The 24,954-nt window shown below is 41.0% G+C and overlaps 1 protein-coding gene across 3 annotated transcripts in view; it reads left to right on the plus strand.

Moving 5' to 3' along the window:
- The window catches only part of fnip1 (folliculin interacting protein 1), a 43,141-nt gene that overhangs the window by 10,641 nt on the left and 7,546 nt on the right, over nucleotides 1-24,954 (plus strand). For 2 of the 3 annotated variants that reach the window (XM_054754999.1, XM_054755000.1), the window contains exons 2-12: nucleotides 1,777-1,906; nucleotides 5,518-5,756; nucleotides 6,506-6,580; nucleotides 6,672-6,763; nucleotides 8,771-8,854; nucleotides 11,316-11,387; nucleotides 11,855-11,990; nucleotides 13,539-13,740; nucleotides 16,315-16,400; nucleotides 21,365-21,511; nucleotides 23,803-23,972. In XM_054754999.1, coding sequence (XP_054610974.1) covers nucleotides 1,777-1,906; nucleotides 5,518-5,756; nucleotides 6,506-6,580; nucleotides 6,672-6,763; nucleotides 8,771-8,854; nucleotides 11,316-11,387; nucleotides 11,855-11,990; nucleotides 13,539-13,740; nucleotides 16,315-16,400; nucleotides 21,365-21,511; nucleotides 23,803-23,972 — 1,433 coding nt within the window. The remainder of the gene's footprint in view (nucleotides 1-1,776; nucleotides 1,907-5,517; nucleotides 5,757-6,505; nucleotides 6,581-6,671; nucleotides 6,764-8,770; nucleotides 8,855-11,315; nucleotides 11,388-11,854; nucleotides 11,991-13,538; nucleotides 13,741-16,314; nucleotides 16,401-21,364; nucleotides 21,512-23,802; nucleotides 23,973-24,954) is intronic. The other variant, XM_054755001.1, reaches the window with a different exon arrangement.

Genomic DNA, 24,954 nt, shown 5'->3' on the forward strand with positions numbered 1-24,954 from the left:
CAAAAATGTTGAAATAGGACGCAGCTTTGCCACTTTGATATTTTGTAAAGTAGATATGCTAAGTTATATATACTTCAAGGAAAAACTGCATTTCAGCTTTGTCTTATAGGTGAAAGAGCCTATTATTAATATCAACATCACCCTTTGCTCTTTTTGCCAATTTTTTTTTTTTTTTTACATTTTGCAAATATTGCAACTTTTCTTCTTAAATAATCTTGGTAAATTTTTTTTTGTAATATTATGACTTTATTTAGATAATATTTTTACAATATTTCCATGAAATTATACCTTTTTACCCATTTCACCCAACCTAATTTTCAACTTTGTATTGTTACAACTTTATATTGTTTTGTTCATTTCTCTTAATGTTGTGACTTTTAAAAAATATATATATATATTTTTTATATTTCAAGTCTACACTACTAAAATGATTTTTTTCCCCTCACAATTTTACAAGTTTATTCTTGTAAAATGTTCTCATTAGAATACTTTTTTCTCTTAATATTAAGACTTCATTCTGGTAAAATCACGGCCCTGTATGAAAAAGTGATTATCCGCCTGTTTAAAACATAACGTAACTGAGATGAATTGAACTCTATCAGTGTGGAAAAGGTTGTAGAGCCATTTCTAAAGCTTTGGGACTCCAACGAACCACAATGAGAGACATTATCCACAAATGGTGAAAACATGCAACAGTAGTGAACCTTTCCAGGAGTGGCCGGCCAACCAAAATGACCCCAAGAGCACAGCGACGACTCATCCAAGAGGTCACAAAAGACCTGGAAGACTTGCTGTGATAAATGGAACCATGAATTCTGCTGTCGACTAAAAAAACCCTGAAGGAAAATGTCCGGCCATATGTTGAAGACTTTGCCCAGTCAAAATCCTGACCTGAACCCTATTCAGATGCTGTGGCATGACATTAAAAAGGCATTTCATGCTGGAAAACCTTCCACTCTGGCTGAATTACAACAATTCTCCAAAGATGAGTGGGCCAAAATTCCTCCCCAGCGCTGTAAGAGACCCATTGCAAGTTATCAAAAATTCTTGATTGCAGTTGTTGCTGCTAAGGGTGGCCCAACAAGTTATTAGGTTTAGGGGGCGATCGCTTTTTCACACAGAGACATGTAGGTTTGGATTCTTTTCTACCTAATGTTGAAAAAGGTTTCATTAAAAAACTGCATTATGTGTTCAGTTGTGTTGTCATTGACTAATACTTAAATTAGTTTGATGAAACGAAACATTTAAGTGCGACAAACTTGCAACAAAAAAAAAAAAATCAGGAAGGTGGCAAACACTTTTTCACACCACTGTATTTAATTTCAGTTTTGTGTCCCTTGTGTCTGCCCCACCCTCAGTCAAGTGCGTCGCAGTTGGAGAGCCTCAAAAGCACACGGGGAATACCTTATCCGTGTGAAGGCTGGCCAGCAGCCACAGTGATCGCAATGTTTGCCTCCAAAATATGCAGCAACATCCCTCACTGTGATCTCACCTCAGGCAGCCCAATAAAGCCACTGGTTACCTAGCAACATCAGTCGTTGACCAGAAGCTGCCGGTTGTCCATGTTTACTGTCTGAACAAACAGGCTAACGTCATTCATCCTCAGTTATATGTTTTGTATTATTTTTCCAGTTTGTAGTGTATTGCAACATTTTATTTTGTGAGGACATGAAGTGGGGCCTCGTTCATAACTCCAACACTCTTGGGAATGCGTGAATGCGTGAGACGTCATTGGGCTGTTGTGTTGCTAATTACCTGCTCTTCCCCTCCGTGCAGCTGGCCGATCCCCCAGCTGGAGCCCGGTCACATCAGGCTGATTGTTTACCAGGACTGTGAGAGGCGCGGCCGGAATGTCCTCTTCGACTCCAATGCCAAAAAGAGGGGCACCGAGGACGCCCATCTCAATGTGAGTCACAAAAATTTGGATTTGATCACTCAATCTCTTGTGTCTATGAACCGTCCAAACATTTTTATGGTAGGTTTATTATAACAGAGAGAGACAGGCTGTGAAAAAATGTAGAACAAATAACATTAAATAAAGGTTATACATGAATTTGTATTTGAATGAAATAAGTATTTGAACCCTTACCAACTAGCAAGCATTCTGACCCCCACAGAGCGGTTATATGTCATCTTCAGGTCAATCTTCAAATCAAATCAAACTTTATTTTTCATAGAATGCAACTCCAAGTGCTTCACACAGTTAAAAGACAATGGCCTGATTAGGCCTGTCAAGATTATTACAATTAACTGCACGATAAACAAAAAGGAACTGGATAATTTTGTCAGCCAGGATATTTTGATATGTGCATGCATGTTTGTTTTCTTCCTCTCTCTCTACCAAACCTGCTGGCTGACACTAGGGTTCACTCTGTGCATCTGTCTGAACACCTGGGCGTGTTGGTTCTATAGCGGAACGAACAGAGTGAATGAACCGTCCTGTCAGTCAGTCAGACTCTTTGGCCCAGTGGGGAGAGGCGGGGCGCTAGCGAGTGCGCACACAGAGTGGTGCAAGTGAAGAGTAAAGTGGTGTTTACACTTTGTCCAGCAATTTGCCCTGGCAATGCATGTCATTCATTTACTGTATGTATTTATGGCACGCCTGAAAAGCATCTAGATTGCGCACTGTTTGCGTTCTGTTTACGCCTTAATTACATATTGGCATGCAATTCGTGACCAAAAATTGTATGTATTGGCACGAACTGACCACGCTCCCGCACGACTTATTTACACTGTGTCAAGTAGTGTTTAGTGCAGGACAATAGTACGCATAACGTACATTTTTCCCGCATGGGTCTGCATTGTCACCACCACTTCCCTCATTCGTGAAGCAGTCCTGGCATTATTTGGTCCTGCTGTGTCCCGCGTGACGCCACACAACAGGAATAAGGAATAATACCCAATGTTCATTATTTATTGAAGTGCAATTTTGTTTACAGAGACTTTATTTGATTTATTATTTATTATTTATTAAGGTATTGTTTTTATTGTTGTGTGTGTTTTTATTGGAATGTTTTTTTTTTCTTCACAGAAGTAAATTTTTTTGTTTTGTTTTTGATTGTGTTATTTAAGTGCAGAGACGGAGATCATTTTATTTTCATTGTTTTTTTTTTGTTGTCGTTTTTTGTCTTGTTTTTCTTAAATGCTCTTGACATTCCAGTTAAAATGTGAAATACTTTGAGAAATTGAAGTTTATTGCTTTTGATACGGTGTATTCGCGTTATTATGCCACATATCATTACATTAATGAGAAAATGGTATCAAAATAATGGTGACAATAATATAGTTTATTTGCAATATTTTGTAGGGCAATTATCGCCCAGCAAAATGTGTTATCATGACAGACCTAGGCACGATACCGCTCACCCACACCCCCGAACCCCAAATGCGCGCACACGCACACACACGGAATCCCTATGCACCCATGGCTGACATGGCCATGATGCAGAAGGATCCCTCCGAGGAGCAGTGGAAGGTAATACTAATACAACTCATGAAGATAAAAACAATGATCATGAAACACATAGAAATAGGACTATGATTCAAAATACAAAGAGAAAGAATAAGAATGAAAAATGGCATTATGATGTCAAATGAACAGGATAAAATGGGATAAATGGAATAAAAAATAAGTAGGATGCCATTGGAATGTAAATAAAATAAGAGATAAAATAATAGTAATAAATAATAAAATAAATGGCTATAATAAAATTTATAAAAAATAAACATAAATAAATAATTGTCTTACTAACAAGTGTTTTGACCAAAGTGGAAATCAGTGCCCTTAAAAGCAAAAGTTTAAAAAGCGTGTGAAAAAGCAGGGCTGTGTTATCTCTCTTAAGCACAGTTTGTTGCAGGAAGTACGACGGCGTGGGCATCGTGATAACGCCATGTAGCCAAACACGCCCACTGGCTCGTACACTCCTGCCTTTCCCCTGGCCGGCTTGTTCTGCCGCTCTTACCTTATCTGCTCATACAACACTAATAATGATAATAGCGTCAGCTGACAGCCTGCAGTGTGCACGTAGCGTTCGTTTGCCGTCACAAGACCGCGACTGTCTGTCTGTATGCTCTCATGGAGTAGTTTGCCTCCTCTTTGTTTAAATTTCTTTCAAAATGAAGTTGTTCGTCTTGTTGCTTTCTGCTGAATCCCTGCCCACTCTGCATCTCTCACTCTTTCACCTGCCCTCACATTCTCGTGTCACATGATCGGATGCTGGCTAATGTCACCCTGACACTGCAAACAGCAGTGTTTGAACTCGTGCATGCACATTTTACAACATTCTGTTTGGGGCCAAAGCTAAATAATCAATGACTGCTATTGCTTTTGTTGCGTATCTTTGTGACCTGCTGTCACATGAAAAGAGTGTAAAACGCAAACCGGCAGGAGGTGTATCTGATTGGCTCGGAGGGTGAAGATGATGGAAAGATTGTGGGCCATGCAACAAATACATGGAGTGAAGTAGGCCTGTGCCTGGCAAGCAAGCAGGGTAGGCCATGATTTTGGTGTTGCTTGCTCACGAGTTCCCGAAAGAGTCATATGACTGGCAGTCACATGCTGCTGGCCTCTGTACACAAATCACACAGCACACACACCCAAATGGCATTCCTCTCCAACGAGCTGCCAAGTAAAGAATCACATGACTCAGGCTGCTTTCATCGGGGCTGTCTGCATCGATCTTTTGGATTTGTTTTTCATGTCTTTAAACCAGGGGTGTCCAAAGTGTTTTGGGGGGGTTGGCACATTCTAAAAAAATATTAATGAAATGAATGAAATATTACAGAGAAAAAAATACATTTAAGTTTAATATGAGAGACAAACATCGAATAAATTTGTAATTTTTGGAAAATTAGGCCGTCGCCGTTACTTATTCCTCCCCCTTCTGTCATTGTTTGCATGCTATCCTCATTAAAATATGAAAACCTATAAATGTTTGGGTGGTTTTAGTTAAAGCAGACACTGTTTTTTCATCTGTGTGATTTTGACAAAGATCAGATCACATTTGATGGTGATTTTATGCAGAAATGTGAGAAATTCCAAAAGGTTCAGATGCTTTTTCATACCACTGTACATGTGTTGCTTTGCAAAATATCAATGTGGCAAAGTTGCATCCTTTCATTTTGTGTGTGGCCCTTGCTGGAAAAAGTGCAGACACCCTTGAGTTAAACAATATCATGTTTCCCTGACCATTATATTACGATGCATTGTTTTAATTACACAAGGGCAGGTGGGGTGTAATGGTACGCTATCATCACACTTTTTGAAGGTCACTGTTTGGTTCATTCTGGGTACAGTAAGGGGAAAAAAATGTTAAACGTGAAACTGCTTGGATTTTGTGTAACAGTTTTATCACTTTTCAAAGTTAAAAAAGTTTGGAGATCAGGACATTGTCATTATTAAAAGCTCTAAGTCAGCTGCTTCAAGTGTGATTATGCTTTATGAGCCCACATTACATGGTAAGAGGCAAATGGGCCGTCATTCATAAATCTCGCGCTGTCCTCTCCTCCACTTAACAGAGCACTGAGGCACACGTGAAGATGTTTGGCAAATGCTGCCAGCTCCGTCCAACGGGGGGCAGCAGCAGCTCCTTGGATAGCTCGTCCTCTTGCGCCTCCGAAACCAGGGAAAGCAAAGAGCCGGGACTCCGCTTCCAGGGTTCCAGGTGTTCGTCCGACGTGGTGATGCTGGGGGAGATGATGTTTGGCTCTGTGGCCATGAGCTACAAAGGTTCCACCCTGAAAATCCACCAGATCAGGTAAAGAGAAACTTATTTTCTTGTAATTGGACTTTTTTTTTTTTTGGTTTCTTTTTTTTGTGTGGCTCTGATGCTCTTTTGTGATAGGATGCCAAAGCAAAACAGACCTGCCAACATGTATGCATTTTTTGTGATGTGAGAGTATATCGGTGGAGCTCTAGCAGGACTTCCAGGCAGCACGTAGGTGGGTTCCAAGTAAGCGAGCAGTCGGTGAACCCAGTGTCTTCCACCGCAGAGAAAGGCTGGTCATCTCTTCTGATGAGTTGAATAATTTTTCGGGTTATTAGCTTAGCCTTTTGACTGTCACGCACATACGGGCGAGAACATTATGGCTGTGTTAGCTGCTGTTTGACTGATGATCACACCGTGAGCCTCGAAACCTCACCTTACTCCGTCACGTGTTTGTTCTTCAAATGCCGTATTAAAGTAAAGCTTTTTAATGTGCTACCCCCGCCAGATATTTCTCGTGGCATGTGCTGGCAGGTAAGTTCCACACAGCAGTTTGTTCTGGCACACCTGCGCAGTGTGAAGGAAAGTGGGAGGGTGACGCTACCCAAGACTTTAAGCAAGACACTACACTGCACACAGGGTTTGCTGCAGGCATATGCACATCACGTGCTTTTTCACAAAAATTGGCTGATACTGATCGGTGGCCGATCGATCGGAGCATCCCGAGAAAAAAGTGTGTATTAGTCCGTCAAATGTTATTATTACGCTGCTGACCTTCGCTCTCTCCTCTGTTATATCAGGTCGCCACCTCAGCTCATGCTGAGTAAGGTGTTTACCGCCAGGACGGGAGGCAGCGTGTACGGCAGTCTCAACACGTAAGCGCAGCGTGTCTTTTTGTCTTTGTTAAACACGCTCTGTCGTGTGAGAGTCATGAAGTCCTCATCTGTTTGCGTGTGTGTCACACAGGTTACAGGACAGTCTGGAGTTCATTGCGCAGGACAGCAACACCCTCAGGCCCGATCAAAACACCGGCCCTAACAATCTCCTAGGGAACATAGGTAACCATAACAACACCACACCTGCAGCCTCCACTCACCGTGAGAGTGGAGAAGGGCTCCGCGGCGTCCATTTGAATTTGTCTTAAGTTGTTTGACCATGTATCAGCAGCAGCATTTGTTTGTCCCTCTCCCGCTAACATAGCTGTGTAAATGCAAAATGAGCTGCGTGGACTTTGCCAGCACTTTTGCTCATTGCACTTCTGTCACACACAACTTTGAATTCAAGTAAATGATTCCGAGAATGCAAGGCCATGATGAACTGTTGGCAAACTTCTGTGCACCGTCTCACAAAATAATCTAGCAGTGCAATTATTACTTATACATTACCATATTTCCTCATACAGCAGCCTAGAGGGATAAAAAAAAAACCCAAAACATTAGCTAACCCAAACAGCAGCACCTCCTGCACATGGTCTTAGAAGAATGGCTGCTACGCCGATATTTTCTTCATCTTCAGATGAGTTCCACCCCGCCTGCCTCTGTCCAGCCTTTCTGAAGGTTCTCTGCATTTTCCCAGTAATGGTCCACTACTTTCATTTGATTGTAGCGTACAGTGTGCCAACAAACATCATTGTCGGGTCACAGAGCTGGTTATTGCTGGAATGAATGAGATGTGTAAAAGCTTTCACGTTGTGGAGAGAATCACTGAGGCGCTGGCGAATGTCGGGCAAGAGATGCTCCAGCATGTTTGGCAGTGACGCCCTGCGCTTATTGTTAGAAAGTCTATACTGGAATATTTTGTTGAATAAATCTTTTCAGAGACTTTTTTAATTAAATTAAAAAATTATGTGTCATTTTAGTGGTGTAGAGTTGAAATATTACAGAAAACACGTTTTTTTTTTTTTTTATGTTAATTGTATTGTTGAGAAGCAAACCAAAGAATACCAAACATTTTCGGAACATTAGGTTGGGTAAAAAGTTCTAATATTATGGGAATAAAGTCAATACAGTGTTCCCTCGTTCCATCGCAGCTCACCTTTCGCAACCTCGCTTTTTCGTGATTTTTTTTTTTTGGGTGCAATTTTAGTGCTTTTTTTTGCTCTTTAAGAAGAAGTGCATTGTGGGAAGTTGAGTGTTTTAGCACAGGCAGCATGTGTCTCTCTTTATTCCCTCTCTTCTGTCTGCACCGCCCATTGTCTTCTGCGTCCTGGATTGGCTGTAGTTTTTACTGCAGAAAGAGGAGGTAGTAAGTACCCCAGACCTTGGAACCCCTGTAGGAATTAGTTGCAACAACTGCCAGGGCTTGATCAACGTCCATTTCTGCAGAACAGCTTTAAATTGTTGCCCCATTTTGTGGTCCCTGAAACGGGCCTTTTTGTATCATTCTGAAATACACATTTTTCACACGGTACCTTTTTTTTTTTTTTTTTAAACCTCTGGCACTTCACCGCTTACCTTTTTACCATTTCAAGCTATTCATTGGACTTTGAATGACTTTAATTTCAATAAATAACTGGAAAAATCGGGGTGTTCTAAAACTAAATATACTATAAATATACTATATATATATATATATATATATATATTCCATACTTCTTAGCATGTCCTTGGCCCTTGCGTCCTTTTATATTTCAGCATGTAGCCCATGCTGGAAAAACTTTGGACACCCCTGCTGTGCATCATTTGTGAAAATTGTTTTTTAAAAACGTATTCTTCTATGCAGTGTACAAATATAGTCTTCTGTGTAATAAATGCCTTGGCCCCTGGTTCGCCCAGCTGCTATATGAGGATAGGATAGGATTTGTGTGTTCTGTGAGACAGCATCCTTCCTGGAGGACGGACAGAACTCCAGATTCTTTTTCCCCCCGCCATGTTAAACTAAAAACAACTTCTTGTTGTGTACTAAGGTCTGCAATGATGACAGGAGTCAGCCAACTTTCTTTCCTAGTCATTCACTAACAAGCATTCATTTTTCTTTTCTATTTCTTTTTTGTCTGTCCTTCTCCCACCCCCATCGACCCTCTCTTTCTGTTGTTCCTCTCCCATCTTTGTGTTTGTGCTGCGCAGGATTTTCTCAGCTCTGCAGCCCTCGACGGGCCTTCTCAGAGCAAGGCCCTCTGCGTCTCATCAAAAGCGCATCTTTCTTTTCAGGTTGGCGCTTTTAAAGCAAAAAAAAACCAAAACAAAAACAAAACACCAACAGGCTGCGAGCATACTTGCTGTACTTTGTATGCCACTTGCATGCTTTGTGTATCTGCGTAGTGTCGCACAGCTGCATGCCTTTGTGTGCTTTTTTTCTCGTTGCAACGGTCACCGCAGTGCAGTGTCCCGAGTCAGACGGTAGCGAGCACGCTTGTGATTATGCCACTTTGTCCATTTCAATACATTGGACAGGTAAGATAGCATTCTATCTTGTTATAGATTGAAAACTGAACCATATGGACAAAACCAGGAAGCACACGCCCACAGCAAATGTATTTGAACGGCCAAAGAACTCATCAGCCATTAGGTGCTCTCTGCTACTTCTGTCTGATTCAGACCTGCATGTGTGTATAGCCACAACAGTACATTGTGTGCGTGGGTGCTTTACAGGTGCCAGCGGCTGCAAGTAGTCTTTACTAACACACAATTTGACTAACCGAATGTTTGTGATTTGTGGCCATTTGGGGTGTCACGAGACACTCAGTTCACAAGACGATACACGATATCGGGTCGATGAGAATGAGACGAGGCGAGATTTTAACGTTACTTTTAAGAAAGGTAAAATGAAAAATACACAAAAAATATGACAATATATTACAATTTACAAATTTAATCTCTACTACATTACACTCTGCTGCTCTTTGTGTATATGCGAGTGGCCCCGCCTCCACCCACCGAGACAAAGAGACTGTATGACTGACAAAAGGGCTCACGCTGTTCTATGAACAAACACACCAAGACGCTGAAACCATGTACAGAGTAAACCCTCCCTCTGCCCGTTTGGAGGCGGGAGATGAGGAAAACACACGCATGCACATGCCAGTATATTAAAGGAAAAGTGGAGTCTTTTAAAAAATGTTTGTATTTTTTTTTTATTTTGCCCATCATCCACAATCCTTAGGTGAGACAAACACACGCCTTTCTCTTTTCTGTGCATTCTAAAGATGTAAAAACAGGTAAAAAAGAGGCAGGTAATTCATGCACATAATGGGACACACCTATTCCGCCTAGAAAGGCCGCCATTAAAACACCTCCAAAAAGCTTCAACAAGGTTTTATGGTTTTATATCCATGCTGTGAACATGTAGTAACAAGTACATTCATGGTAACATGTCATACATATAGTATTTTGCTCATTTGAAGCATTAGCGTAACTTACAGTACTTCCTGGGTGCATTGATTTCACATAGCAACATAGAAAGGAACGCTACACCTGGCCTTAACTTTTCCAAACTCCAGTACAAAAACACAGTAGCAGTGGCGGCAGCTCCAATATGTAGCGTTACCTTTCGCTAGTGGCCTTAGGCATTGTGAGCGAGCGTGTGGTGAAGCGTGAAGCTCGTCGCTAGCCGGTGTGGTGTGGCGAGGTGCCACTACGCCAGTGGCATACGTTCTTGGGCGCAACAACGTTAATAACAGTTATAATAATGTTGCTGTAGCTTGGTTAAAATGCTGGTCACATTATGTAAATAGGGCGCTGTTGGTGCGTTTTGGAGCTTTTTTCAGAAGGCTGTATAAGCGGAATAGTTGCGTCCCATTACATTCATTCTTAGCTGCCTCTTTTTTTTTTTTAATCTGTTTTTATATCTTTAGAATGCACAGAAAAGAGATTGTGTGTTCATGTCTCATAAGGATTGTGGATGATGGGCAAAAAAAAAAATCCAAAAAACAGGCTCTTCAAGGCCGGCAAAATTATCCAGTTCATTTTCATTTATTGTGCGATTTAATTCATTAGTTTATTACCGTCCCGGGCCTGGTGCCCATGAGACATCTTTTTTTTTTTTGAACAAGAAATTTTGTCAAGTTTTAATCTTAGGATATCTTGTGACACCCCTAGTGGCCAGTAATAATTTTGCCTTTGTCTTCACTTGCGTTGTAATCCTCCACTTTAAGTGTGTTCTACATTCTTTACCTGTACACCTGTACATAAACACTGGGCCCATTGTTGGAATGTGGCATGGCAGAGGAATTTTAAAAAGAATTTTATTTTTATTTTTCATGCGTGCTTAACACATGGCCAGCGGTTTTACTGCTATGGTTGCAGTCGTCTTTCACGGCACATGACTATACTTGAAGCATCAGGTACTTTGATTGAACCTCCTCATGAAGCCAAGCGTTGCGTGCTTACGACACGCTGGCACCCCTCGCCAGCGTGTTGAGTGTGGCACTGATACCAGGTCCATTTGGAGGACCTTTGGGCATTATATTACATCCCATAGACTGAGCCTGCTTGAACAGCAGTGCCTGTTGTTGTCGTTGTGAGGCTGACAAGACAGGAAGCACATCAGATGATCATGTTTGATTTATTTTTGCATGTACTTTGTGATGTGTTGCACGATGTATCTTAGTACAAGCACTGACGGATTGTATTCACGCTCATGTTTTGAGCCATGTTCCTTCATCTCGCCCAGGCCACAGTCACCCAATGGACATGCCGGGCCGAAGCCTGTACAACGAGAGGGACAGTGGAATCGCCAGGTCAGGTAGGTTAACCAAATTTAAGTCAAAGCTCAGATTGACCCCGCTCTCACTCGCTATCATCGCACTGACAGAACTCCTAACTAATTTTCACAAAGCTCCTTTTACTCCAATTTTTATTTTATATAGACAGTACAGTGACGGTATAGCCTTTAGCCTGGTTGTCAGGCTAGCGCTACAACCGTACTTCCGTCTGTCAGTCTGTGGGGCTGCCTCCATCTCCATCTTTAGCGACAGATGAATGGCGAAGATGCAGGGATTCACTGTAATATCATTGCTTCAAACTAATACATAATATAGCCCTAAACTAAAACTGATCAAAGATCCTCTATTTGACAAGAGTGCACTGCTGCACTAGGTGCTCGGTGTGTGTGAGGATGACGACATTCACGTCGTCATTATCTATTAAAGTTAAGGGCTGAGGCTAAGGAAGTGCTAATGAGGATAACTTGAGCATCATGTGTCCCGTCAGCGTCCCTCAGCAGCCTCCTGATCACCCCCTTCCCGTCACCCGGCTCCTCGCTGACCAGCAGCTGCGCATCCAGCTACCAGCGTCGATGGCTGCGCAGCCAGACCACCAGCATGGAGAACGGCGTCCTCCCCCGATGGTGAGAAGCACGCTCAGCCGTGGTTTATTCGTTTCAGCACATGCTTAACAAAGTTACGTTCAAGTACATCACGCGTATGCACAATTCAACATGTCTGAAAGTTACTTTTTTTTGTATCCTACCACTTCTCCATGTCTCAACAATTACTGCTCATTTGTTCATTTCCTGTGTTAACACATGGATGGCCAAACCTTTCCCTGCAAATGCTACATACTGAAATATGAAAGGATGCCACTTTGATATTTTCTATACTGTAGATATGCTAAAAAGCTATATTGTATATATTCCAACTTCTATCTGTTTTTTTAAAAAATACATTTACCAACTAAATCAACTTTAAAAAAAAATTATTTTCTGACATTTTTTTTTTGTAATATTATAACTTTTTCTTTCGCCTAATTTTTTCCAAAATTTGAAATAATTGTATTACAACTTTCAAAAAATGTTTTCTTGAATGGTTCAAGTCTGTGCTACTGAAATGACATTTTTCCATAATAATATTACAAGTTTATTCTAGTAAAATTGTGATTTTTTTTTATCTGTGTAGATACAACTTTTTTTCCTTTTCTGTTTTCACTTTATTCTTGTAAAATGACAGTTGTTCCATTTTCACTGTTATTTTGTTTGTTTTACATTTTTCAACGATTTAAACTTTCTTCTTATATATATTCTTCTCATAATTATGACTTTATTCCTGTAATGTTTTGACTTTATTCTTGTAACATTATAGCTTTTTTTGCAACCTAATTTTCCCCAAAATTAAAATTTGATATGTTTTGTTTGTTCCTCATAATATTACGACTTAAAAAAAATTTATTTTTTCTTTAATATTTAACTTTGTATTTTTCTTGATTATTATTACATTTTTTTCGTAAAATTCAGAATTTTTTTTGTCTTCAATTAATTCTTGTCAAATTACTGCTAAATTCTATTTTTATAATGAGCCATGGGGTAATTAATAAAAAAACCCAAAAAACTATCACAGGCCGCCAATGACTCTCGGCCTGCACTCACGGACATTTTACATTGTAAAAAGGAGAAAAATTAACCGAGAATGTGTAGCGGGGGTGGGGTGCGGTGCAGGTGCATAAAATATTTTTTTAAAAAAGTTAATATATCAAAAAGTAATAAAAAAAAATAGATTTAAGATTAATGAACAAGTAAATAAATAAAGGCATAAAAAACATAGGTACGTACAGAAACACTGGATAAATAAATGCATACTATAGATTAAGCAATAACTTTATAAAAAATGATAAATGAATGAAATATTTTAGTTGATATTGATGAATTAGGTCTAAATGTGTCTGCTATTAAAATTAATTGATCATTTATTGTCACAATGAATGTTTGCACACGCACACACAGAGCAGGCAAGTATACACCGGCTGTGCAGTTCAGTGGTCTGTCGTGTTTTTGTGGCACCCTTCTGCAGAGGTAGGGTACCTCAAAGGCGGAGCTACAGACAAAAGATTGGGATTATAATGAGAGGAAGACAAAAACGCATCAGACCCGGTGTCTCTGTGTCTGTCTGCCGTCCGCGAGCAGGTCAGGGGAGGAGAGCTTCAACATGTCTGACGAGAGCGGGGGTCAGAGCCTGGGCGTGGCGCGCAAGAAGAAGATCGCCATCGGTGTCATCTTCATGCTGTCCCCCAACCCCGAGGAGAACAACCGCTTCCAGGACTTCTTCTTCTCCCACTTCCCGCTCTTCGAGAGCCACATGAACAAACTGAAGAGCGCCATCGAACAGGCGAGTGACGTTCAGCTATTTTAATGAGGAATGCGCCGATAAGGGTTTTATGCTGGCAATTCCGATACCGATCATCTATGAGTGAAATGGACCGATGGCAATACCGATCACAGGGATTAATTATACATTTTTCAATTTATTTATGATGCCAGTGCTACTGGCCAGGGGTGCTATATAAGGGGGAAAAGTCAGGACAATTCCAAGGTCCTCGAACTGCCAGGAAATCAATGATTATGATTATTTATTAATTAATTAATCAAAAACAGGGATTTTTTTTTCCATTGGGCTCAGAATTACTGGCCGCACTCCTGCGATTGGATATATGATATGAAAAAAGGAACCATAAAATCACCTTCCGAGTGAGAGAACGTTCAGCGAACCCGTTGTTTTCCACCGCTGAGAAAGGTTGTTGATCTCGTCAGATGAATTTCATGATTTTTTTGGGTTATCAGCTTAGCCTTCTGACTGTCGCACACATACGGGCGAGTGTTGTCCACATGGCTGCGTTAGCCTCTAGAACTCACCATACTCCGTCAACTGTTTGTTCTTCAGATGGCGTATTAAATTAAAGCTTTTTAACGTGCTACCCCCGCAAGATAGTTTTCGTGGCATGTGTTGGCAGACATGATTGTTTTTGTTGTGGCACACCTGCGCAATGTGAAAGAAAGCGGCCAATATGGTTATGAAAATAGTCCTCAGCGTATTAAAAATAATGCAACACAAGTATTGCTAAATGTACACAGGATGACCAACAATATTGTTTGGCTTTTGTAACAAACGTCTGTGGTCAGGTCCCTGATCCAATAAAAGATCTGATAAAAGTCCATCCAATAAACGAAAAAATTGGAAAAAATTGGAAAAAATGGGCGTGCAAAATACTTTTAGTGTAGGACTAACCATTTGATTGGGTTATAGGCCAGTTTGTGGTGTGATTTAGAATATATGACTTTTTTAACAAACTCTCAACGCAATAGTAATTTTTTGACGGTCCCTAGTATAACAACCAGCGTTTAGAGCGGCACGTCCCGCGCAAGCTCCTCGCACCATGACACAGCAGTCTGGACACAGTGAGGGGGAACTACCCCTGCAGCTACGGAGCCGAATATCGAACGTGAAAGTAACTACACCACGTTACACTGCGGACATGTCTGCATGGTGGTGTTGCGTTTTATTCTTCTTGCGGGTGGCGGGAGTCGAGTGGCAACCAGCTTTGAGGCGCATTACTGCACCTACCATGTACACCATGAGTGTGGCCCAGAGTTACGAATGTTAAACAGCAACCGAATCGTCCGGATCTCGTGGCGGAAGCCGATATTATCCGATCTTCAAAATACAGCGGATCCGCTGCCGATTCTGATCCTGAAGATCGGCTTTGGACATCCTTAGACACTACACTGCTCACAGGGATTGCTACAGACTGCAATGGTACGGGCCACAGGTGATCGCCGTTGAACGGCATTTATCGGCATATGTCGATCACTTGCTTTTGCCGATCGATCGGAGCATCCCTAATTTTCATACCTTCAAATCAAATCCCGACTTTATTTCTGACGTCATATGTGAGGCAAGCTGCTTCAAATGAGGCGCATTACTGCACCTACCATGTACACCATGAGTGTGGCCCAGAGTTACGAATGTTAAACAGCAACCGAATCGTCCGGATCTCGTGGCGGAAGCCGATATTATCCGATCTTCAAAATACAGCGGATCCGCTGCCGATTCTGATCCTGAAGATCGGCTTTGGACATCCTTAGACACTACACTGCTCACAGGGATCGCTACAGACTGCAATGGTACGGGCCACAGGTGATCGCCGTTGAACGGCATTTATCGGCATATGTCGATCACTTGCTTTTGCCGATCGATCGGAGCATCCCTAATTTTCATACCTTCAAATCAAATCCCGACTTTATTTCTGACGTCATATGTGAGGCAAGCTGCTTCAAATGATAAAAAGTATAAATAAACAGAAATGTAAATTAAAATTTTTTTAAAGCCACAAATGCAAAAAAATGAGTCCATTGGTAAGATTTCTAAAAAGCAAATATGTAATGCAACTAAGCTAATAAAACAATAGGTACAGTAAAAAAAGAATTAAATAAATGTGATTAAAATAGTAAAAAAAAATAAAACAAAATTAGAAGTGGCCACTTTATTAGGTACACATTGCTCTGTTTTTGACTGCCATACTACAACATACTACAAAAAAAGTTGCAATCACCATGTTACTGTTATTATGATGAATAGTAAACTTTTAAGCCTTTGTTTGTCCGTTTTCATAATTGATCATTTTGTAAGTATTCTTAATAAATAATAAATGTAATTCAAAGCTGTCATGTTGCAGTGAGTGAGTGAATGAATGAATGAGTGAGTGAGAGAGACTGTCATTCTTGACTAACGCTCGGCCGTAACTCACAAATGTTGTTTACTCCCGTCGTTGCCCGTGTCACATTTCCGAAGCGACTCAGCACCATCCCACGTGGCTTCTCCACAACGCATTCCTCCTCACTCCCCCTGCCTTTTCCACAAGTGAAAAGTCTCACCGTCCTAAAAGTGTGATATGTCACCCTGCAGGCCATGAAGCTGAGCCGGCGATCAGCTGATGCCAGCCAGAGGGCCTTGGCTTACAGCCGCATGGTGGACGGCCTCAACGACTTCAGGTAGGCTGATAGTAATCATCATGATTTTCTTCTCATCTCCTTTCTCGCATCACACCTGTACACTTCTGAGGAACATGGAAACTCTTTCTTTCCTGACCATGGCACCAGCAGCAGAATAAGCCACAAAAGTAGCTCATATTCTGTTCATCCATGCCTATTCTATGCTACTTTACAACACATTTTCAGCACTTTTATCATTTTATTACACATTTTTCTCCTTTTCTCACACATTTCCATCCTTTTCCCACAAATTTCCATCCTTTTCTGACATATTTGTATCATTTTATTACACATTTTTCTCCTTTTCTCACACATTTCCATCCTTTTCCCACAAATTTCCATCCTTTTCTTACATATTTGTATCATTTTATTACACATTGTCATCCTTTTTCATACACATTCATTTTATTGCACATTTCCATCCTTTTGTCACACATTTTTATCCTTTTATTACACATTTCCATCTTGTTCTCGCACATTTTTATCCTTTTATTACACATTTTTATCCTTTTCTCACACATTTTTATCCTTTTCTCACACATGTTATCATTTTATTACGCATTTCCATCCATTTATTTGTACTTTTCTTCCGCATTTGCATCCTTTTCTCATACATTTTTATCCTTTTTCTCATACATTCATATCCTTTTCTTGCACATTTTTATCTTTTTACATTTCTGGCGACTCTAAATTGTCCATAGGTATGAATGTAAGTGTGAATGGTTGTTTGTCTATATGTGCCCTGCGATTGGCTGGCGACCAGTCCGGGGTGTACCCTGCCTGTCAGCTGGGATAGGCTCCAGCATGCCCCACAGCAGGGAAATTCATCTGTTACAGCAGCAAGCAAGATACACAAGTATGTACACAAGTAAAGAATGCATAGTCATTGACAATGCATGCAATGCATAGACATAGTGAATAAAAAATGGTTCAGGTGTTGTAGAGCCTGATAGCGGTCGGTATGAAGGACCTGCGGAACCTCTCCTTCTTACACCGTGGGTGTAACAGTCTGCTGCTGAAGGAGCTGCCCAGGGAAACAACAGTGTCATGTAGCGGGTGAGAGGTGTTGTCCATGATGGATGTCAGCTTAGCCAACATCCTTCTCTCCCCCACTTCCTCCACGGAGTCCAAAGGACCATCCAGGACAGAGCTAGCTCGCCTGATCAGCCTATTGATCCTGCTCCTGTCCCTGTCCGTGCTGCCCCCTCTCCAGCAGCCCACAGCGTAGAAGATGGCTGAGGCCACCACAGAGTCATAGAAGGTCCGTAAGAGAGTCCTGCACACACCAAAGGACCTCAGTCTCCTCAGCAGGTGGAGGCTAAATAGGCTAAATAACATTGTTTTCACCTATTATGATACCTTCACTAATAGTTATTATTATTATTATTATTATTATTATTATTATTATTATTATTATTGCCAAAGTCTGGTTCTGCTTTAAGATACGGTCTTTCTGCCGTCCTTCATGGAAGGTCCCGGATGGGAAGTTTACTGGGACCATTCGTCATAGAAATGAACAGAAAGACTGGAAAATAATCCAAGTCAAAAGACGGCACGCTAAACCTTCATTAAGTGTACAGGCAATATTTTAAGTAACATTCCTACATGTGGAAAAATGCATCTTAACTTTGCTGAAGAATGACACATGACACACATTTATTTACTGTCACAAAAGCGTAAAAAGAAGTTAACCGCTGTTAAACAACAATAACAGTCTCACGGTGGCCGAGTGGTTAGCATGTCCACCATGCAGTCTTGAGATCCGGGTCACAATCTTCGTCGGAACACCTCTGTGCGGAGTTTGCGTGAGGGATGGTGACCAGTTTAGGGTGCACATCGACTCTAGCCCAAAGTCAGCTGGGGCCCACTCCAGCCTAGCCAGACACACGCTACAGCAGGGGTGTCCACACTTTTTCCAGCAAAGGCCACATTGTGGAAAAATAAAAGGATGCAACTTTGCCACTTTCATATTTAATTTGTGTACATTTCAAGAAAAACTTTTTTTTTTTCAACTTTCTTTGTAAATTTTCTTCTGATAATGTTATGGCGTTATTCCCATATTATAACTTTTTGCAACCTAATTTTCCAATTATTTTGCTTGCTTTTTTTTCATAATATTATGACTTTAAAAAGCGATGTATTTTTTCTTTACCATTTCAACTTTATGCTTCCAATACCACATTCATTTTCTTGATAATATTACGAGTTTATTCTTGTAAAATTGTCCTTTTTTGCATTACGATACTTTTTCCTCTAAATATTTTGACTTTAAGTATTTATATTTAGATTATACATTTATTTAACCCAATGTTCCAAACATTACAGCTTCATTTGTTGTTTTGTTTGTTTCTCATAATATTACAATTTTAAAAAAGGAAGAATTTTTGCTCATAATATTGCATTACGATAATAATACAACGTTGGAAAACTTTGTTCTTAATGTTTTGACCGTATTCTTGTAAAATTGCTGCTGATTTTTTAATTTTTGCTTCTGTTTTTTTTAATATATATATTTTTAATTATATTTTTAGAAGGCGATGCGGGCCATAAAAAAAACAAAACAGCCGCAGGGTGCAAATGAACATTTTGATGTTGGAATGGTTTGAGAAATGTGGAAGAATAATTCATGGTTGAATTAGATTGATGTAGTGCTTTTTCAAGGCACCGGTGGATGCTTATGATACGCATAATATAATTATGATTAGTTGTAGTATACATCCAGTATTTGAGAGTGCAGTTTTCCAAGTATGTAAGACAGCTTTGTCTGTTCGCCACTCTTGCTTTGTGGATCCCGATATAGACGCCAGTGACTTTTCTGTGAGCGTGCTTTGGCCAAGCCAACAGCTCATCTTTGTCGGCATGCGTGGGCATGTTGTGCCCCCTCCAACCAAACCCACGTCAGAGCAGCGTCTGCATGCGAGTGAAGGAGAGGCATGCCGTCCTGTCTTCCTTTTGTAATGTTCCATGAAGTCAAAGGCAAAGGCCAGCGTGCTTAAATTTAGACGCTGCCTGAAGGTGAGATTTTGCAGGTATTTTGTTTGTTCCTCCTGGTCTGCTCAACTATTCTGCTGTTGGGGTTTGGGAGGGGGGGGTGCAGTGTCTCAAGTGGATAGGGTTGCCTCTCAGGTGAGCGCTCTGCCAGCAGGCATATGACTACCAATGTTGACAGTGTAGTGCTGTGTCAAATCCATTAGCCTAAATCACTTAGTGGCGATCATTTTAACTCATTCAATGCCAAAGACATATTTATACGTTTTTATAATCCCGAACGCCCGATCCCAACAACGTATTTATACGTCTTTCACGTGTTTTTTCTTTCTTTCACGCAGTGCAAGAATCCCACATTACAGGAAGAAGGAAGTGATTACGCATTGTAGGGAAAGTTTAACGCGTGCACACACATAGTTCAGTTCCAAATGTGAAAATTGTAAACAGCTCATGGTGTTATATTTGTAAATAAATTAATTTGATGTAAAACAACCCCAGTAACACTTTATATTAAGGTGCTTGTAATAACCTTTAATAAGCAGTAATTAAAGTTAACAAGATTCTTACTATATTAACAAGATTATATATTAAATGCTTATTTGCATTAATAAGCCTCTTAATAAGAATTTATTAACGAATGTATTATCAACATTAATGGTTTATTTCTTGATAATAGTGCTCAGGTAATGGATAATAATGCCTTATAAAAGCTAATAAATCCTGGTATTATGTACTTATTAACAGTTAGCAATACAGGATCTAAAGTGGGAACAGTGCAGTTTATTAGGATAAATAAAGAAAATATTGTGCACTTAGTAATAGTTAAAAATGCTGTGGCAAAAGTATCTCATTAGGATATAATATGTAATAAATCAAGTATACATGATGGATGTATCATTGATATAATGTATTATATCTAACCCTAATCTTATGAATATAATAAGTCACTGAAAGAAAAATGGCTGGGATTGAAAGAGTTAAGTATGGAAAAGTTTGCGAGTCTTTCCCCTTCCGCTACCTAGCCTAGCTGATTTTATTAACTGTAAGTGCCACTCAGTGAAAAATAATGAAAAATGCAAGCATGCAAGGGCCACTTTCAGATTTTGTAAAGCTTGCCCATCCATCCATTTTCTGGACTCCACTTTTTGCACAAGAGACGGGGTACACCCTGGACTGGTCGCCAGCCAATGGCAGGGCACATATAGACAAACAACCATTCACACTCACATTCATTCCTATGGACAATTTAGAGTCTCCAATTAACCTAACATGCATGTTTTTGGAATGTGGGAGGAAACCGGAGTACCCGGAGAAAACCCACGCACAAAAGTAAATACAGTACATGTGAAATTAAATGCCGCTTATAGTCCAGTGGAACTTTTTCCTCCTGTGAGGTTTAGAGATGTGACTTTCACGAAGGAGTGGAGTCTTCTGAACGGCTCTTTCAACTGAACGATGAGAACCTGTTGTATTTAAAAACTGTTTCTTTCTTATATCTTCTATTCTTATATGTCTGCGACTCTGTTCTCATCGCTCACTCGAAAGAGCTGTTGAAAAGAATCGACTCGTTCGCAAGCGTCACATATCTATGAGCGAGCAGATAACAGCCGTTAACAGTGCACCACATTTGAAGGCGGTAAGGGTGTCGTAACGTTTGGAATAGTAACTGGCTGAGCTGAGACTGGGAAACAAGCATTAGTAACGCCGTTATTGTCACTCCCAACACTGCCTAACATGTTTCAGGCTTCGGAGATTCCCCATTTCATGTCCAAGCTTGGCCTCCAGCCGAGTCGTGCCCACCTCCCTCCCCTCGATGGAAACTCCGGGCCTCCTCGGCCCTCCTCGCACATTGCACTCCACCGTGGGCATGTTTGTGTGCGCGGGTCTCCACAGCGAGTCTCTGTGAACTGAAACGTCTTGTTTACCCATTGGGACAATAACAGGTCTGTTCTCCCCCCTCATCCCCTCCTATACAGGATGACCATATGCGACCTCTACAGCATGCCTCGGGTGGCCGAGCCTGTCTGGTTAACGATGATGTCGGGAGCATCGGAGAAGAACCACCTGTGTAGTCTCTTCATGCGGGAGTTCTCTCTACTGATGGAGCAGGCCTCCAAGAACCAGTTGAGTATTTGTCCTGCAGGTTTGACTGGTTCTCGCTCAGGCTAACACTCCCACCCTCCCCCTTCCACACGCACACACGTTGTGGCCAAGACATGCCAACACAACACTGTCTTCCCGTCTAAGGCTGAATGAGCTGCCAGCGTGCACATCCCTGCCAGTCACAAATGGCTTATTGTTGCCCTGACAAAGATGGCTGCTGATTGTATGCATGAATGAATTGGTAGCAAAGCCTCGTATTGAACACAGGCGCCCGTATTGAGCACAGTGCATGGAGCCTCAAGTGTACGCCATGCTGCAGCCTTTCCTGCAATGTGTATTTACCTCCACCAAGGCATGGCTTTGTTTATGCATGACTTTCTGTCTGCACTTTTGAAAGATGGCAGCCTGAGAATTGTCCGGTGAGGGTTTCAGTTTCATTACGGTTTCACACATGACTCATAAACATCTCAATTTAAAGACCCCCTTTGCTGCAAACGGGACTTTTTAATGGCCTGTCATGATAATTGATAAATCGATTAATCGAACAATTAAAAAAAAAACTGACATCGATCATTTTCAGCGGCCTCGATAAACTGACATGTGCATGCGTTCATGTTTGTATTCCTAGTCTCTCTTTCAGGCTGGATGACAAGAGGGTTCACCCTGTAGCTGTCTGTGCGCGTTGGTGTTACAGTGGAATGAACGGAGAGCGTGAACCCTCCTGTCGTCTCCTCCCCTCTTTGTCCCTGTACGTGGAGACGCGGCTGCCTTGGCTAGCAGCAAATTAGCCTCGTGAGCCAGCATACGCTAACATGAATGACGGCACAAAAGCCTAATGCCACATCCCTAGTGTGAGGATATTTAGTTTTTAAACAGAATGAACAAGTTGAGCGCATGAACGCTGACGAACTGAGACGTTGCACTTGTTTGAAAGTAGTGACGAGGAAGCAGGGGAATACGACCAACTTGTACTTGTACTTGTACTTGTACTTGTGCAGCTAAAACAGAGGTGGAAAAGAGCCTGAGTCCAGACAGTCTGTCAGTGTCAGTCAGTGAAATGCAACATTTCTGGAAATATTAAAAATGTTTGACAGACAGTACGAACTGCCTGGGAGAGCGTACATTTACAACATATCACAAACCGCAATTCTTGAACTGTATAACTGAGTGAAAGAAGACTTGCTGAAGGACATCAGAAACATATTTTACTCTGCCACTACAGAGATGTGGGCCAGCTCAAATATGACCCCCTACATTAGTTTTAACAATACACTACATAGCTGCGTGTGTGTGTGTGTGTGGTTTTTATTTGTTTTTTTTTCTTAAAAAAAGACATGTTGTTCGTTTTATTTTTTATGTTGTTAAATTATTTGAAAGCTCTGGACATTACAATTACAATGTTAAATACTCTTCAGAAATGAAACTTTATTGCTTTTGATACGATGTACTCTGATTAGTGTGCAATATAATTAATGAAAAAATTGTCTCAAAAAATGTTGTCAATATCGATTAACAATAATTAGTGACCAACAAAATTTGTTTTATTTGACTTTATTCTTGTAAAATTATAACATGTTTTGCAACTGAATTTTCAGAAAAAAGTATTACTTAATATTACAACAAGATTTATACTCTATTTATATTGCAAAAACTGATAAACTGTTATTTTTCCTCAGAACATTACTTTAGTCTTGTAGAATTACGACCTTTTCTTCTTAGATTACAACTTTTTTCTCTTAACGTTTTGACTTTAGTCACCTCACTTTGAGCACCCCTGCCTAAATGTATGTTGGACAAGTGCAGGGTTACAGTGTGTATGTCAAAAGTGTAACAAGTACACAATAGCGCTTCTTGGAGACGTGCTCTGTCGGCGACAAACACAGCTCATTAGCATTAAAACTACACACACACACACACTAGGGCTTACGAAAAACACTTTGAAACTGTCTCAATTCCAGCATCAAAGCCAACACACTATTGGGCCACCTCTGACGCTTATTAGTACAATATAGCAACTTTTAATCATGACACAAAATGAACATAAAAATAATAATTATGTTGTTGGGCCACTTTGGCCACCAGACTGTGACCACCATGACAGTGTGGGGTCATGGGACAGGAAGGGAAGTAGACGCTTGTGGTTTAGAAATGAGAAGTGAATCATGCCACAAGAATGTGTGTGTGTGTGTGTGTGTGTGTGTGTGTGTGTCCAGTTGTTACTGTTGGCACATTTGACCTTTTCAACTCCTGATTAAAGCCCAGCAGGCGCCCCGCGTCCTCTTCCGCTGATCCTCCTGACCCGTCGTTTCAGGTTCCTCCCGGCGCTGCTGACCGCCATCCTGACCAATCACCTGGCCTGGGTGCCCACGGTCATGCCTAATGGCCAGCCGCCCATCAAGATCTTCCTGGAGAAGCACTCGTCACAGAGTGTGGACATGCTGGCCAAGACGCACCCCTACAACCCCCTGTGGGCACAGCTTGGTGAGGGTCACAAGCAGAAATACGGTATATGTTTTTATATATACCGTGGTGTGAAAAAGTGTTTGCCCCCTTCCAGATTTCTTATTTTTGCCATGTTATTTTTTTTCTCATGTTTGTCACACTTTTCAGATCATCAAACAAATTTAAATATTAGTCAATGACAACACAATTAAACACAAAAAGCAGTTTTTAAATGAAGCTTTTAATTATTAAGGGGGGAAAAAAAATCCAAACCTCCATGGCCCTGTGTGAAAAAGTGATTGACCTCAAACTGAAACAAACTTCTCGACTCGAGCAAACCACAGTGAGAGCCATTATCCACAAATGGCGAAATGGCAGAGTTCCAAGACCAAAACCACTGCTGAAAAAAAAGAACATTAAGGCTCGTCTCATTTTTGCCTGAAAACATCTTGATGATCCCCAAGACCTTTGGGAAAATACTCTGTGGTCTGACAAGACAAAAATTTAACATTTTGGAAGGTGTGTGCCCCATGACATCTGGCGTAAAAGTAACCCCGCATTTCAAAAAAAGAACATCATACCAACAGTAATATATGGTGGTGGTAGTGTGATGGTCTGGGCTGTTTTGCTGCTTCAGGACCTGGAAGACTTGCTGTGATAAATGGAACCATGAATTCTGCTGTCTACCAAAAAATCCTGAAGGAGAATGTTGGGCCCTCTGTTGATCACCTCAAGCTGAAACCAACTTGGGTTCTGCAGCAGGGCAATGATCCAAAACACACCAGCAAGTCCACCTCTGAATGGCTGAAGAAAACCAAAATGAAGACTTTGGCGTGGCCTAGTCCAAGTCCTGACCTGAATCCTATTGAGATGCTGTGGCATGACCTTAAAAAGGCGCTTCATGCTGGAAAAGCCTCCAATGTGGCTGAATGACAACAATTCTTCAAAGATGAGTGGGCCAAAATTCCTCCACAGCGCTGTAAGAGACTCATTGCAACTTATCACAAATGCTTGATTGCTG

This window comes from Dunckerocampus dactyliophorus, chromosome 16 (assembly GCF_027744805.1).
Source record: "Dunckerocampus dactyliophorus isolate RoL2022-P2 chromosome 16, RoL_Ddac_1.1, whole genome shotgun sequence".
Classification (NCBI taxonomy): Eukaryota; Metazoa; Chordata; class Actinopteri; order Syngnathiformes; family Syngnathidae; genus Dunckerocampus; species Dunckerocampus dactyliophorus.